The sequence below is a fragment of the Mastigoproctus giganteus genome, chromosome 8, assembly GCF_048544385.1.
Source record: "Mastigoproctus giganteus isolate SK-2022 chromosome 8, ASM4854438v1, whole genome shotgun sequence".
Lineage (NCBI taxonomy): Eukaryota > Metazoa > Arthropoda > Arachnida > Uropygi > Thelyphonidae > Mastigoproctus > Mastigoproctus giganteus.
Genome location: NC_143582.1, coordinates 176,205,330 through 176,218,126, shown reverse-complemented (window position 1 = coordinate 176,218,126; position 12,797 = coordinate 176,205,330). Strand labels below are relative to the sequence as shown.

General features: G+C 39.8%; 1 protein-coding gene across 1 annotated transcript in view; it reads right to left on the bottom strand.

Annotated features, from left to right (window-relative positions):
- LOC150082029 (rho guanine nucleotide exchange factor 17-like) overlaps positions 1-12,797 on the bottom strand; it is an 862,761-nt gene that overhangs the window by 351,461 nt on the left and 498,503 nt on the right. The window contains exon 7 of the mRNA XM_090380403.1: positions 2,621-2,713. Coding sequence (XP_090236529.1) covers positions 2,621-2,713 — 93 coding nt within the window. The remainder of the gene's footprint in view (positions 1-2,620; positions 2,714-12,797) is intronic.

Sequence of the window (12,797 nt, the reverse complement as noted above, 5' to 3'; positions counted from 1 at the left end):
GCCTTGTCTTTCCAGTGCCCGAAACATTGCCTTATGCTGTATGGAGTCAAACACCTTTTCATAATCCACAAATGGCAGGCATAATGGTGTTTTATATTCATTTGCTTTCTCCATTAGCTGTGATATTACGTGAAGGTGATCCATAGTTGAGAATCCTGTCCTAAAGCCAGCTTGCTCTTTCGGTTGATTCTCATCAAGTATTCTTTCTAATCTGTTAGTAATGACCCTTGTGAACAACTTGTAGATATGGGATAACAAGCTAACTGGTCTATAATTTCCAATTTCTGATTTATCTCCTTTCTTATGCAGCAAAACTATGATTGCATTATTCCACTGCTTAGGCATCACACCTTTTCTAATGCACTTTGTGAAGAGCCTTGCCAGTTTTTGTGTTATGTCTCTTCCTCCCAATTTTAACAACTCTACAGTAACTTCATCTTCCCCCGGGGCTTTCCGATTCTTCATTTTCTTCAATTCATGTTCTACCTCATCAGGAAGAATATTGGGTATGTCGTATGTGTTGCTACTTTGCAATCCATCTTCCCCACTGCTGGTATCATTCCCTCGCTCCTTGTATAATTCTCTATAGTAGTCTTCTGCTATTTGAATTATGCCTTTTCTGCTGTTTATAAGTACACCATCGCTATTCTTCAGTTTCAGTATCATTTGTCTTTCTGTATTACTGCTCATGGCTGCTGATTTAAATCCTTTGTTTTCCCTTAATGCTTGTTCTACTTTTCTTGTGTTAAATCTTCTTATGTCCTCTCTGAGTCTCTTTCTAATGGCTTTGCATAACTCAGTATACTCAATTTTCTCCCTGTCAGTGTTTTTCTTGCTCTTCATTTGTCGTCTTTGGTTCATCATGACAAGTGTTTCTTGACTAATTTTTTCTTCTTTGGATTTCTGTTTCCCTATAGGTTTCTTGGGCTTTATCACTTTTAGAAAGTTGTAATATTCCTCGTCGATATCTTGGTCCTCAGCAGTCTGCAGAAACTCAAACTTGTTCTTAAGTTCCAGTACATACTGCTTTTTCTCCTCCTCTGTTATTTCAAAGACCTTTGTATTATTTACTCGAGTCAGTTTATTTCCTTTCCTTTCCTACATCTATATCAAGTGTACATCTTACCATTCTGTGATCTCTTCCAACATTTACCTTATTCAGGACGGTAACATCATTCACAATATATCTTCTGTTAGTGAGGATGAAGTCGATTTCATTAGTTGTTAATCCATTTGGACTCTTCCATGTCCACTTTCTGTTCACCCTTTTCTTGAAAAAAGTGTTCATTACTGACAGTCCTTGAGATTCTGCAAATTCCACAAGTCTTTCACCTCTTTTATTTCTTTCACCAATTCCAAAATTTCCTATAGTTCCTCTTTCTGCGCTGTTTTGCCTTTTTCCAACCTTAGCATTGAAGTCCCCCATAATAATAGTGTAGTGGGTTTTCTGCTCATCTAGAAGACTCTCAATTTCAGTGTACATTTCTTCAACCTCTTCATCATCATGGCTCAATGTTGGTGCATAAATCATTATAATCTTTAGCTTGTACCTCTTAGAAATCTTGAATATTAGTCTTGACACCCTTGGTGATGTACTTTTGAATTCCAAAATGTTGTTTTTAAAATCTTTATGGACCAGAAACCCAACTCCACCTTCACTCCTTTCACTGTTTCCATTGGTGTATAGCAGATTTCCACTTGATAAACTTATAAGTGATTCATTTCTTCTTCTTGTTTCAGCCAAACCGATGATATTCCAATTCACATTTTCTAATTCCTTTTCCAGCTCTAATATCCTGTCTTCACCGATGAGTGATCGTACGTTATAACAGGCCAAGTTCAATTTCCGTGCATGGCAGCCTGGTCGTACCCAGAGATTCTTAGCACCCTCTGCTTTCACTCTGATCCTCTCGCTGCCGTAAGAGGGAGAGTGAAAGCTGCTGGGGACTGAGGGCCATTTGTATTGTTGTGCTCTCATTGCTGGAGGGGTTTGGTCTTTTCCTCTTCACGCTGACCAGGCGTCTTGAAGAGAACCACTCTACACGTTTGTTGCCACCTAAGTGACGTAACAGGGCTTACCATCGAGAAGGTGTGCATGAGTGGATTTTAGAGAGGCAGGCCAACCGGACTTCTCCTAAATCTTCTGAAATAGAGAGATATTGGATCCATCAGTGTTTTAGGCTGAGTGTCTGATAACACACAGGATACCTGTTCCCCTCTAATCCCCTATCTACATATGTGTCCCCAACTTAACTTCCCCCTAGCCGAATCCCAAAAAATGCCTGAGGCCACTGCAATGCCGCCCGACATGAGTGAAAGTCAGTGTAGAAAGAGACAGTGATCTTAACTAGCTGTTATTAAACATCTTACTTTCGCAAATTTTACAAAAACATATGACCATGTGAACACATTGCTAGAGCACCTCCCAGGGCCTTGGAAGGGGACCCTGAAACTTAAGCTTCATTAGATTCATGGTAAATCCACCTCTTGGCTTACACTGATTATAACAAAGTTGATAGAAACAGATTTTCTAAAACATTTCATAAAAATATTTTACAAAACAGAGAACCAAAATTTTAATGCACCATATTTATTCAATTGGATTGCCAGAAATTCTTACCTTAATAAGTAATTCATATCGAGGTATCCTCTGAACAGGCATTATGAGCAAAGCATCCAAAGTCAATTTTCCTTTATGTTCTCGTGACATGTGCTTAATTAAAAAAAAAAGGATCCAACTGTATATTCCCTTATAAAACTAACTTCAATGTAAAACTTAAGAAAATTTAAATAAATAAGCTTTTTAATCATTTTTTTTTTTTTTTCATATATCACAATTATAAATTTATTCAATAGTAATTTTAGACTACTACGAATATTATTCTCTTCACAAATTTGTGCGATAGTAGCACATATTATGGTTTCCTTAATCTAGCTTTCTGAAAATGCTACATTTTAGAATCATGTAATTATGAATGCAAATTAATGAGAAGCAGAACAGAACATAAGTGCAATGAATGAAAATTTAACACAAAATGCTGGAGGTCTATGTATATGGTCCTTGAAGCTGCCACAAACATTCTCTCAGGTATGTCAAGTTGGGATTGCTACATGGAACTGATATTCAGATGGCACTCAACTCAAGTGGACCTAATTTCAGTGAAGTCCAGATGATCTGTGACAACCAAATCTTCTGCTTGTACCTTCATGATGGTGAGACTGTTAGTAACCCTGGGTATAACCCCACCCATGTGCAAGTCCTGAAATACAACAGGGTAGTAGATACTGTTTGTGAGAGGTCATGTATTATTGAATTCAATATTATGTTAAAGAGAATGGCACTTAGCACTGATCTTTTCTTCCAGGGTAAATTTTGAAGATATTGGTTCTGAACTCTAATTTGAAATGAGTGGTGGTGTAGGAAATTTCTCATAAACTGTGGTAGGGGTCTGCATAATGCTGGATTGTATAGATTTTGCATTATACCGTATCTCCAAACAGTGTCAAAGGCTTTTTCAATGTCAAAGAGGACCATGGCAAGGTGTTCTTTCTGTACAAATAATGGATGTTTATTTCTGTCTTAATCAAAAAGTCAAGAGTGGATCTACTATCCACATGGAAGCCACATTGCACTGGATTTAGAAGGTCATTTCAAGCTATAAACCAGATTAGCCGGGCATTGATAATTTTTTCCATGACCTTGCTCATACAACTGGTGAGTGCAATAGTGCATGGTGCCATTTGTCAGGAAAACTGTTTTCTTTGAACATTCTGCTGTAGAGGCGTAACAGTGTCTTAAGGGCCGGTTCAGCAAGTTTTGCTATCATGATGCTGTTGTTGTTGTTTTGGGAGGGATTTCCTGGCGCATAAGTTACTTTGGCTATAAAGCACCTATTTGTTAATTATAAAAAGGAAAGGAGAAAGTCTCATACAGTCTGAAAAGTCCTTAATCAGAAAAGATTAAAAATTCCAGTTTGCATGAGGAAGTAGAAAAATTCAGAAATATTGGAATTCTAACCAATCAGATTCTCTAAAGTTATTGGTTGATGAAAGTTAACCAGTGATTGGAGGGTTTAAATTCTGTCTTGTTTATAAAACAGGCAGTCAATGAGAATGCATTTAACAGTCAGATTTATATAACAATGTGGACACTGTGGTGGATCATCTCATGTGAGTAAATAAAGGTGTATCAGATGAGTATGACCTATTCTTGCTCTTCAAAAGATTACTTCTTCTTGCCTTGATATACAGACACTGGAGGGCCAGATTTTTGGATCCTGTTTAATCTGAGAGAGAGTTTATTATTGGTATGAGAATGCCAGAGTGCTGTCCATTCTGATAGGCATGTAGCATGAAATTAGTGTATAGTCTGGAATGTAGCATGAAATTAGTGCTGGAACAGGAATATTGGTTAAATCTAAGGTTATTGGATTTTTTTTTTTTGCAGCTTTATCGGCCAGTTCATTGCCCAAAATACCAGAGTGTGCTGGAATCCAACAGAAGGTAACCAGTTCATGGTATTCTTCAATCTGCAGTAATAATCTTATAATTTCATTTATAACAGGGCGAACTTTATTTGAGTAATTACACAAAGCCTTGACCGAGCTGAGAAAATCAATGTAAATTACAGATTTTAAGGAACGAAAGAATAGAGATATAGTAAGGCTAGTTTAATTGCGAATAATTCAGCTGAAAAGATACTGGATTCAGATGGAAGGGATGCTGATACAATTGTATTTGGAAACACTGCAGCTGCTCCAACATTTGAATTTATTTAGAGCCATCTGTGTATATTGGGAAAAAAACAATATATTTTTCTGTATGAATTGCATGAAGCTGTCTGATATCTGATGCTTACAAAATATTCTTTCCCTATTGGCAGAGATAAGTCTCACAGGTCGGTATAGGAGGTGGAACCCATGGTGGTCGAGTAAAAGTTGCTACCTGTTGTACGGAATGGATGGAAACATTCCAAACCTGCATTAGTTCAAGAAGACCAGCTGGAATTACTATGCTATGTTTATTTCTGTAGAGGCTTTGTAATGGTGTATTGAAAAGGTATGACTGAATGGGATGCAAGGCACATCTTTGTATCTTAGCAGCATACTTCAGCAATAGTGATTACCTACGTAAAGATAGTGGGGGGGGGGGAGCTCATGAACATCAATGTAAAGGCTATGTGTGCTAGCGATGTTCTGAATGCACCAAATTCAATCCTCAGTGCACTGTGTTGAACTGGATCAAACCAGCATAATGTGCTCTTTCTGGCAGAATTATAGATGGGAGCTCCATAATCAAGCCGGGATCTAATTAATACCCTCTATGATCAAAGCAGGAATGTACGATCTGCACCCAATGTTAGGATAGATAGTACTTTCAGTATGTTTATCTTTTTTAGACAAGCAGTACGTACTTTTATAATGTGCTCAAGAAATTTAACTTATTGTCCAGGATTAATCCTAGAAATCTGATGTTCTTAATGACTGGGATGGAGATACTAGAGATTTGAAGTTCAGGTTCCGAATGAAACTTGCGTTGTCTACAAAAATGGATAGCAATTGTTTTCTGCTGCGAAATTCGATAGCCATTGATGCTGGCCCATTGCTGTATTTTATTTAGTGATATCTGAAGCTGTCGTTCAATAGATCTCATGTTTTGGTAATGACAGGAGATGGAAAGGTCATCTAAATAAAGGTAAGTCTCAACTGTATTTGGAAGTTGTTTAGTGATACAATCTCCTCTAAGAACAAAAAGAGTGGCACTCAGTACTGATCCCTGTGGAACACCTTCTTCCTGAATGAACGTTGTAGAAAGGGCATGGTATCAAACTTGAAACAATCTAGTATATAGAAAATTCTTCACAAATATAGTAAGGTTACCCTGAGGGTTGCCCCTTATAGACCAAAAGAATAATGCTGGAAACTTACCTTCTCTATATCTATTGAAACCATTATTAGAAGTTCATGTTTAACAAAGGCATTACGAATGGCAAATTCAACTTTAACCATAAGATTCAAGCATGGCCTGTTTTGACGAAAGCCATATTGACTATGGCTCATTAACTGTTCTGACTTTATGATCCAGATGAGTCAACTGTGGACAATTTTTTAAGTATTTTGCTGAGGCCGCTTCAGATTGTTTGTTTGTTTATTTGTTATTTGGTTTTAGAAGCATTAGCAACTAAAGCCATATTGCTCCGGGATATGCGGTGGTCATTCCCTGACCATTCCGCATCCTCCATATTTGGTGGTGACGGGCTTGAAGCCACTTCAGAGGGATACTGGTCTATAGCTATGGGGATTGGTTGGATCTTTTCCAGGCTTTAGGAATGCCAAAACAGTAGAATGATGCCAAGAAGCTGGATAAACATTTTCAAGAAAAATACGGTTGTTAAAGACCAGAAGGAGACACAAAGTCATCAAGATGTTGTTGCATGACATAACAGACCCATCTGGTCTGGCAGCACCAATGGGCTGTTCCAATGGCAAGAGTTCAGAATATTGCAGAGGTTTGTTATATGGCAGAAGGAGGGCAGTTTGACAGTTAATAGAATGCTGTTCTCCAGTGTTTTTAATTCTTTGGAATGATGGAATATAAGCAGATGTCAGTGAGACATTGGCAAAAGTGTTGCCCAAAGGATTTGCAATCTAAAGGACTAGATAGGTATCGCCCATTACAGAAAAGGATTGGAGAAGGTAGAGTAGGAAACTTACCAGAAAGCTGTCTAATTTTTTTCCATATTATTTTGGTGTCAGCATTTTTGTTAATGCTTGATACAAAATGGGTCCAGGATTCATTCTTGGGTTGCCTTTGTATGAAACATGCATTTGCCTTTGACTTCTTACAATTTATTAGATAGACTGTGGTTCGATACTGATGAAACAAATTTCAGGCTGTATTTTTTGTTTTTTCTGCATTCCTCATTCCACCAATAATTATAATGCTTTTGGCCCAAGGGATTTGATAGTGGTATTGTCTTTAGCCACATTTAAGAGATGCGACGTGATGTAATCTGTCACATCATCAATAGGCTGGAGACAGATTTTTTTCCTCGTCGAAAGATATTGACAACTGGAATTTTGCTAGTTTACTTGGGCAAATTTCCATTTTCTGCAGGGGTCTGCTATTAATAGGTTGCACACAATTTCTGACAGAATCTCAGTTATCGGTTGATTCAACTACTGCTCATCTCAGTTGCCCAAATTATTCGCTGTATGATTCCTTTCGCCTCAAAGGTGGTACTTGTGCATATGTTCATTCTGATATTCCCTATCACAGACTTCGTAATTTGGAATCTCCTATTTTTGACATTCTCTGGCTTAAATTCTCTCTACTTCACTGTGTCAAATTCATCTGTTGTCTTTACTGTTCTCTCAGTTCCACTAATCACTTGGAACTCTTTGACTTCCTCTCTTTGCAACTTGACTTTCTCTAGGCCAACTTCCCTAAAAGTGAGGTAACTTTCCTTGGTGATTTTTGTTCACAACTCCAGATGGCTTCCGTTTTCTAGTCACACAACTCCAGCTGGTTGAGATACAGAGGCTTTTGCAATTACTAATGACCTCGCAGAGATTGTTCATTTACGTACCAGAATACCGAACAATCCTAACCATACAGCCAACATGCTTGATCTTTTTCTCACAAACAACCCTTCTAAGTACACGGTCAAAGTGAGTGGTCCTTTAAGCACCTCAGATCACAACTTGGTGATTGTCTCTTCTCCAATAGAACCTTTATTTCATGGCTATTCCCAACCTCGTGTTGTTTGGCATTACAAGAATGCAAAATGGGATGACCTGCGAGATTTCTCTTCTTCTTTTCTTTAGTCGGATTACTGTTTCAAAACTTCTGATTTTTCAAAACAACATTTGCTCAGATTGTGTCAGTGAAATTATTCTTGTAGGAATGGAGTCCTTTATTCCTCACTCCACTTTAAATCTTGTCTTTTATTTAAATCTTGGTTTTCCAATAAATAAAATAAATAAATCAGAAATTGGAAATTATAGACCAATTAGCTTGTTATCCCACATCTACAAGTTGTTCACAAGGGTCATTACTAACAGATTAGAAAGAATACTTGATGAGAATCAAACGAAAGAGCAAGCTGGCTTTAGGACAGGATTCTCAACTATGGATCACCTTCACGTAATATCACAGCTAATGGAGAAAGCAAATGAATATAAAACACCATTATGCCTGCCATTTGTGGATTATGAAAAGGCATTTGACTCCATACAGCATAAGGCAATGTTTCGGGCACTGGAAAGACAAGGCATAGATAACCCATATATTATGATTTTGAAGAAAATATATGAGAGTGCTACCTCCTTTATTAGACTAGACAAAGACAGTAGGAAATTTAAAATCGGAAAGGAGTTTGACAAGGAGACACAATATCTCCGAAGCTGTTTACTGCTGCCCTTGAGGAAGCTTTCAGAAGATTAGACTGGTTGCAGAAAGGGGTCAATGTGAACGGAGAGTACCTAAACCATTTACGATTTGCAGATGACATTGTGGTCATAAGCCACGATCCCAAAGAATTAGAGAAAAATCTTAATCAGTTATGCACAGTTAGTAAGGATTTTGGACTAAAGATGAATATGGCTAAAACAAAAGTAATGATGAACAAGTATTCCACAGAAAGGGATATAATGATTGAAGGAGCAGTAATTGAAAAGGTGGAGTCATATACTTATCTGGGACAAGTTATTAGCTGTAATAATGATAAATGGCTGGAAGTCAAGAGAAGAATAAATTTTGGATGGATAGCATTCAGGAAATATAGTCACATACTGAAGAGCAATATCCCAGTTTGTCTGAAACGTAAAATAATGAACCAATGTATACTCCCCACCATGACTTATGGAAGTGAAACTTGGGCACTCACCAAAAGAATGGAAGAGAAGCTGAGAACTACACAGCGAAGAATGGAACGAATTATATTGGGAATCAGACTGTTAGATAAGAAGAGAAACACATGGATTAAGCAGCAAACTCAAGTAAAGGACATTCTTATCAAAACTAAAGAACTAAAATGGTCTTGGGCAGGACACACAGTTCGAAGACATGATGGCAGATGGACTAAGAAAATAACAGAATGGTACCCAAGAGGAGCTAGAAGAAAACCTGGAAGACAAAGGTGGAGATGGGTAGATGAAATTCATGAGTTTTTGGATAATAAATGGATGGCCAGTGCTCAAAACAGAAGGAACTGGAAAGTTGCTGGAGAGGCCTTCATCCTGCAGTGGATTGAAAATGGCTGATGATGATGATGATTTTCAATAAATGTGCTAAGGCTGTTCAAGAGAAGAATGTTGCATATCGTAACTGGCTTGTTTCCTAATTTTCAGTTTCATTTTCTGCCTACACCAAAGCTCACAACAATTGTAAAGCAGTTAATAATCAGTCCAAACTAAATTTTGAACAGAGTAGAAAACTTGCTTCTTGCCTTAATCGTAACCGAGCATTCTGGTCTCTAGCCAAAGCTATTGGCCACAACTTTTGCCCATCTCTGCTCCCACCTCTGTCAAAGCCAGATGGTTCTACTGTCACTTCAGCCAAGGATAAAGCTGACCTACTAGCATCCCATTTTTTGGTGGGACCAGCACTTGTGGTGAGCCACAAGTGCTGGTACCAACCTTAGGCTTGGCTGTGGAATCCTCCAAGAGCAAGCATTCCAAATATTTGGAGACGATATTTGGCCTGAGATGAGTTTGGCTGTGAAGACCAGCCTCTTTTCAACGATCAGGAACTTCAACCTCGGGATGTCGAGTGCTTGTGCCATCATGGTAGTTGTGGTAGCGGGAGGTAGCCGAAGCTTGTTATTCGTCCATTTCAGTAGCCAGTATTCAGCAGTGTACATGTGCAGCAGAGGCCCATATTTCTGCACCATAGAGAATGGCAGGGTAGACGGTGGAGGTGATGAACCTTTTAACAGTGGCAGGATGTCGGACGTGTAGCAGCTGCTGCTTTGAGATCCACCGTAGATGAGAAAATCTGGTACTGAGTTTGTCGATCTGGTTGACAAAGGACATCTTTTGGTCGAACAGAACGCCAAGTTCTGTGTACGAGGGTACGTTTGGTATTCGTACCCCTGCGAGTGAAACATTGAATACTGTCGGCATAGATTTAAGGGAGAATATAACCTGAGCAGACTTCAGAGGGTTGATTTTTAGATTGAAGTTTGCCAGGTACAATTCTAGATCCTTAAGTTGGGAATTGATCCTGTTGCTGAGCTGGGCGGGGTTGTCGCCAGGGTTAATTGGAGTCAGCAGTTTGAAGTCATCGGCATAGCATAGGAGACCATTCGTTGAGGCAATAATGGGCACGATGATGGCTGTGAACAGGACACCAGACAGGACACCCCCCTGCGGTACTCCAGCAGTAATGTCGCAGGATAGGGTATGTTGCTGCCGATGGAGAATAAGTATTCTGTGACTGAGAAGTGATTCCAAAAAGCACAGCATATCACCTCGAATGTGAAAATTCTCCTTAAGTAGGAGGGGCAAGGCCGGAATCGACACGGCATCAAAGGCTGCGCTTATGTCGAGGTATGTGGTTGCTAGCTCAGCTCTTTGTTCGAATGCTGAGAGAATGCGTTCTGTGGTGGCTGCCAAGTTAGTCATTGATGATTTTCCTGCGAGAGCATAGTGGATTTCAGGTGGTTTCATCTGGAGGATTTGTTGAGTGATTGTGGGTAGCAAAACCTTTTCAAGAGTTTTTAACAGACAAGAGGCAACTGATATGGGTCTGAACTGGCTGACGTTTGTGGCAAATTGGTTTTTGGGGATGGGGTACACTCTGTATTTATTCCACTGGGGTGGGAAATAATGCTCAGCGAGGCATCTGTTGTAGATCGAGAGAAGAGGGCCTATGATGAATGTGCTTAAGCATTTGATCATAAATTGTGGAATTCCATCCTCCCCAACAGTGGCTGTTGTGGGAAGGGAATTGATGGCACGTATGAGCTCCTGTTCCGTGATCTGGATAGTCCCTAGGACATCCGAAGGGTTTTCATAGTCAGGCTGGACAACTGTAGATGGGACTGTGGTTGTATTTGAAAATCTGGCGATGTATTTGAGCCATTCTTGAGGATCAATCATATGATTGAATCCACCACGTGGGGCAGCATAGAATGGCTTTCCTTTCCTCAGAGTGCGGTTAAGGTTCACTTGGATTGCGTCAGCTTTCTTTCGATTAAAGTGGGCCCTGGCACGGGAAAAGGCGATTCTGTCTTTACTGTCATTCGTATGCTTCCATTTCTTATGTAGGACTTGTTTCATTTTGAAGCTGTTGTTAAGATCAGCAGTCCACCACGATCTGGAACGGGGAGTTACTGTTACTCGTTTGGTGGCAGCATAGTCGGTGATGGATTTAATCCAGTCAGACAGGAGTGTCACTGCAAGGCTGAGGTCGCAGTCAATGAGGACATCCCAAGGAATGCAAGATGCTGCTTCTACACAGAGTTGAGGATTAAGGTATTTAGGTGCTGAAACATATTTGACTATTTTGTTGTCAGGGATGTTGAAGTTTGGCACCTGCAATGACCATGTCAAAACTATGGGCTAGTGATCAGACAGGAAGAATGCGATGGGATCATCCTCAGCTGTGCATGGTGTTGAAGCAAAAGCAAGATCTAGTAGGTTCAATCCCCTGGTGGGGTTCTCATTGACCCATATCATGTTGATGGATTTGAAGAACTCGCAGAGCCTGATAAAGAGGTGATGTCGGTTTGGAGGCAGGTTAAAATCACCACAAACAAGGTGTTGTGCAGACGGACGAAGATGGTTTAAGAGCCAATTCCCTAAATCTTCAATAATTTCAATTGTAGGCCCTGGGGGAATATACACAGATGCGATATCAATGTGGCTGGAGTGGAAGCGTAGCGAGACTATAATCGCTTTGAAATCTTCAGTTGTAGTTGAGGTCGAATTCTCATATGAGAATAGGGAGGTGTTGTACAGTATGACTACTCCACCGCCTCTAGATTGCTCCCTGGATGCAGACAGCATGTTGTAACCAGCAATAGCTGAGCAGAAGAGTGTATCTTGATTAGGTTGAAGCCACGTTTCTGCGAGGCAGACCACATCAGCGACCTGGGAGAGGAAGATCTGTTCTGCTGAGTCTAGTTTGTTCCTAATGGACCTGATATTTTGGAAGTACACCCTGATGACAGGTGTTCGACGAACTTCCGCCCTGATTGGAGGTGTTCTGAGTTGGCGTGTTCGAAAGCGAACAGCTCGACGTCCTGACGAAATATGGACTGGTATTGTGGAATATTAATCCCTTCAGCTCTTAATTTGTGCTTTCTACCACAGTAGCTCAATTGCCTAAAGGCCAGAGGTGCAAACAATGTGTAATCCCAGTTTGCGCAGTGGAAGAACCTAAATATGTCAATGGAAGCAAACACAGCTTTAATTAGAGGAAGCTACTACTGACAAGGAAAGCAACTGGAAACTACCCTATAAAGAAAACATATCCCATGTAATCCAATGATGAGTGAACAAGAGAATCCTGAAAGTACTGGCAAATGCAAAACCATTGTAGCACAACAGAATGCAGATGATGATGTTGGGTCTGGCAGGGGAAGTGACATGGTTTTCCAGGTCATCAACAGGTGAAATCCCTGTTGTGGAATCAGGATATGGAACTTACAAACCATGTTAAGATGTGGTCAGCTGAAGAGTGTGAAAAGAGAAATGCACAAGATTGGTATCGATGTGCTTGGAGTGGCAGAGACACGATGGAGAGAAGAGGACAAATTTGAAAGTGGAGACTATAAAGTTGTGCACTCTGGA